The following is a 3,353-nucleotide window of genomic DNA, read 5'->3' as shown; positions in this document are numbered from 1 at the left end:
TTTGAACTGTTCCTTTCAAGTTTGTTGCAATTAACTTAATCGATCCCTTACTAGCGTGATCCCTCGCTGGATCCAATGAACTTAAAAGGAAACGATTGCTGTTCTTCATTTCGCTTGTATCGTTTACATATATATTCTTGTGTAAACACTCTTCTTCTTATTTATTAGAGGCAACGTTTCAGAATATTGGTGATAACAATAAAAGTGGATCGTTGGTTGATATATATCTGTGATTAAAATGAGGTGCCTTCTGTTTGTGACGAATATGTATCATGATTTTTAATATAATGATAGTGGATCGTTCAAGCCAAATCTGTCTTAAAATGTAAACTTCCTTACATTTACCAAAGCGATATATACATTTCTTGATTTATAATCTGCCAACAAAAGGAGAAAGAAAAAAACATATATTTATATGAAATGTTTTTCTTTTTCCTTATGTTTATGTGGAACATGTGTAGTTATGTTATAGTAAATGCACTGAATGTGGTAGTCGAGCATGTTAGCACATATCAAGCCAAGTATTAATCAGGCACGCAACTATCTAGCTTAACAAATATTAAAAAATTCAAGAAAACAAAGCATGCAGAACAAGAGGCAAGATATATGAATATACATACGTATATATATATATATATATATATATATATATATATATATATATATATATATGTGTGTGTGTGTGTGTGTGTGTGTGTGTGTGTTTGTCTTTCTCTCTATCTATCTATATATGTGTCTGTCTGTCTGTCTGTCTTTCTATATCTATATATCTATCTATCTATCTATCTTGAAGTGTTACTATTTGATAATTAGCGTAGGGCAATACGATTCCCTCTCTCCAACAAAAAACATGACAATGTATCAGATACAACATTGCATACGAACTATGTTTTATGTCTGAATTTCTTCACGGGTTAAGAGCTCACCTTTTCATTGCAGGATTTCGATAGGTGGGTTATACTACTGACGTAATCCATGTTGTCTCCGTGACTGGCATGCTATCTAATGGAGAGGATAATTGCAATGAAGGTAATTCACTTATACCTAATTTTATGCAACAGTGAAGTGAATAATCTGTGACTGTTTGTATTGCACTGGTTGGCTTCAATTCACTTGATCGATACAGAGGAAAGCCCATGTGAATTTAACCGTCCTCTGATCGGCTAATTGCTTCGATATATCGTAGGTATCCATCCAATATGCTTCATATGAATGCTTTATCCCACATATTTCAAAGGAATATTGTATTGGACCAGTTCAATAAATGCTCTGTCGTCGTGGGGCGGACTTTCATTCGATTTTTCATTATAACAGCCAGCACGTAATGAGTGGTCACACTGCAGAGCGTCAAACAGTTCAGTTGAAGTCTGAACGTTTTGGAAAGTGAACAACTGCCAGTGGTTTACATCTTAAAATTATCAATAGATCTATATAAATATACAAATGTGGGATAATTTAAATGAACAAAATTATAATGCTACGACAAGACTATAGCTATGAAAGTTTCTTGTAAAATAAATAATGAACATAAAATATTAATTCACGGAAACATTAGAAGATATATGGAAGCTCCGAAGAGTTACATAAAAGTTAAAGCGATGAAAACCACACTATATTCATGGAGGTGTATCTGGCTATAAAAGTGTGAATTCATGGAAGTGAATTTTTGATGTACATGGAAACACAAACCATCTCTGCGGGTATTTCAAACGCCAACAATACAAGAAACAATTCTTTTGCTTTAGAGGAAAGCAACAATTCTGCCGTGGATATCGTGCTCACGGTTGTCAAGGCAACCACCATGGTTGCAATAATGGCGGGTGCCATATTGGGCAACCTGTTAGTGATATCTAGTGTGATAAAGTTTGAGCGTCTAAGAGTGCTGACAAATTATTTTATAGTCTCCCTTGCATTTGCTGATTTACTTGTTGCAATATTAGTCATGCCTTTTAACTTTAGCATTACAATTCTGGGAAAATGGATATTTGGACGTGTTATGTGTGATATATTCAATTCAAACGATGTTCTCTTTAGTACCGCTTCCATCTTACACCTTTGTTGCATTAGCATGGATAGATATATAGCTATCATGCATCCACTAGAATACGAAAGCAAAATGACTAGTCGTCGCGTGACAATTATGATTGTACTAACGTGGGTGGCGTCAATTCTCATCTCTTATATACCAATTCATTCTCAGCTTTATACAACGGAAGAAAACTACAACGATTTGCAAGAAAATCCTGAAGAGTGCTCATTCAATGTTAATCGAACGTATGCTGCCATATCGTCAAGTGTTTCCTTCTGGATTCCGTGCACAATAATGATATTTGTATACGTCAAAATTTTTATCGAGGCGCGCAGACAAGAAACTCAAATCAAGTCGTCTGCTTACTTTTCCAACGGACATCGAAGGACCAACGGAGCATGTCTATCCGCAGTGGATAATTTAGAAAGAAGGAGTGAACGCAGACGAATGAAAAGGGAACACAAGGCCGCTAAAACCCTCGGTATCATAATGGGTGCTTTTGTGTTATGTTTCCTTCCATTCTTCTTGTGGTACTTAATTACAAGCATGTGCAGGGAAAATTGCCCTTATCCATCTGTTGTTACTGGAATACTATTTTGGACTGGATATTTAAATTCTACGTTGAACCCAATTATATATGCTTATTTCAATAGAGATTTCCGAAATGCCTTCAGAAAACTTTTGAAAATAAATAAGTTACAATGTCAGAGCAGTGACCCTTCTGGCCAAGCCTTATATGGAAACGGATCAGACGTGAGGGACAACGTTCAGTTACCTCTAGATGATTATACATGGAATGAAAAAGAACATGCAGCTCCTTTATAATGTGACACAATTTTATGTTACGATTCCATATAATACATTGTTGTTTAAGACCTATGCTGAGTCCTTCAGTCCATTGCACATTTCTTGTCAGATCTTCAATACCAATCAACCGTTGGCACCAAAGCCAGATTGTTTGCAGCCGCTTACTTCATATAGACACATTTTGAATTTAGCGTCAGGATGTCAAAGGTCAAAATTGCTATTCCTAGAGGAGATTATGTTTGTTTGAATATTTTTAATAATTTGTTATTTTTATTAGAACATGTGTCTTACTGGATGTTTTCTACATCTACGCCACGAGTAAACTGCATCATTGTAGTTATCAGTAAGTATTTTAATTGCACAATGTAAATGCTGCAGAGAGATAAAATGTTAATACCTTTTTGAGTAATTTTGATGTATTGACAACTGTAGAAGACTATTGGCATGATGCCATTGCTAAAAATGTGACTGAGGAAACATAAATAAAATCACGTTTATTACAAGTTCCGTTCTTCTG

The 3,353-nt window shown here is 35.1% G+C and overlaps 1 protein-coding gene across 1 annotated transcript; it reads left to right on the top strand.

Moving 5' to 3' along the window:
• The first annotated feature begins 1,669 nt into the window (after positions 1 to 1,669).
• LOC149794769 (octopamine receptor beta-2R-like) lies at positions 1,670 to 3,013 on the top strand. The gene has a single exon (XM_089963973.1). It carries the CDS (start codon positions 1,670 to 1,672, stop codon positions 2,852 to 2,854), a length of 1,185 nt encoding a protein of 394 aa, XP_089820099.1. The 3' UTR covers positions 2,855 to 3,013.
• The last annotated feature ends 340 nt before the right edge of the window (positions 3,014 to 3,353 follow it).

Source organism: Sinohyriopsis cumingii, chromosome 7, assembly GCF_028554795.1.
Source record: "Sinohyriopsis cumingii isolate HCF-2022 chromosome 7, ASM2855479v2, whole genome shotgun sequence".
Taxonomy (NCBI): domain Eukaryota; kingdom Metazoa; phylum Mollusca; class Bivalvia; order Unionida; family Unionidae; genus Sinohyriopsis; species Sinohyriopsis cumingii.
Note: the sequence above shows the minus strand (reverse complement) of the source record. Positions and strands in the feature narration are given on the sequence as shown.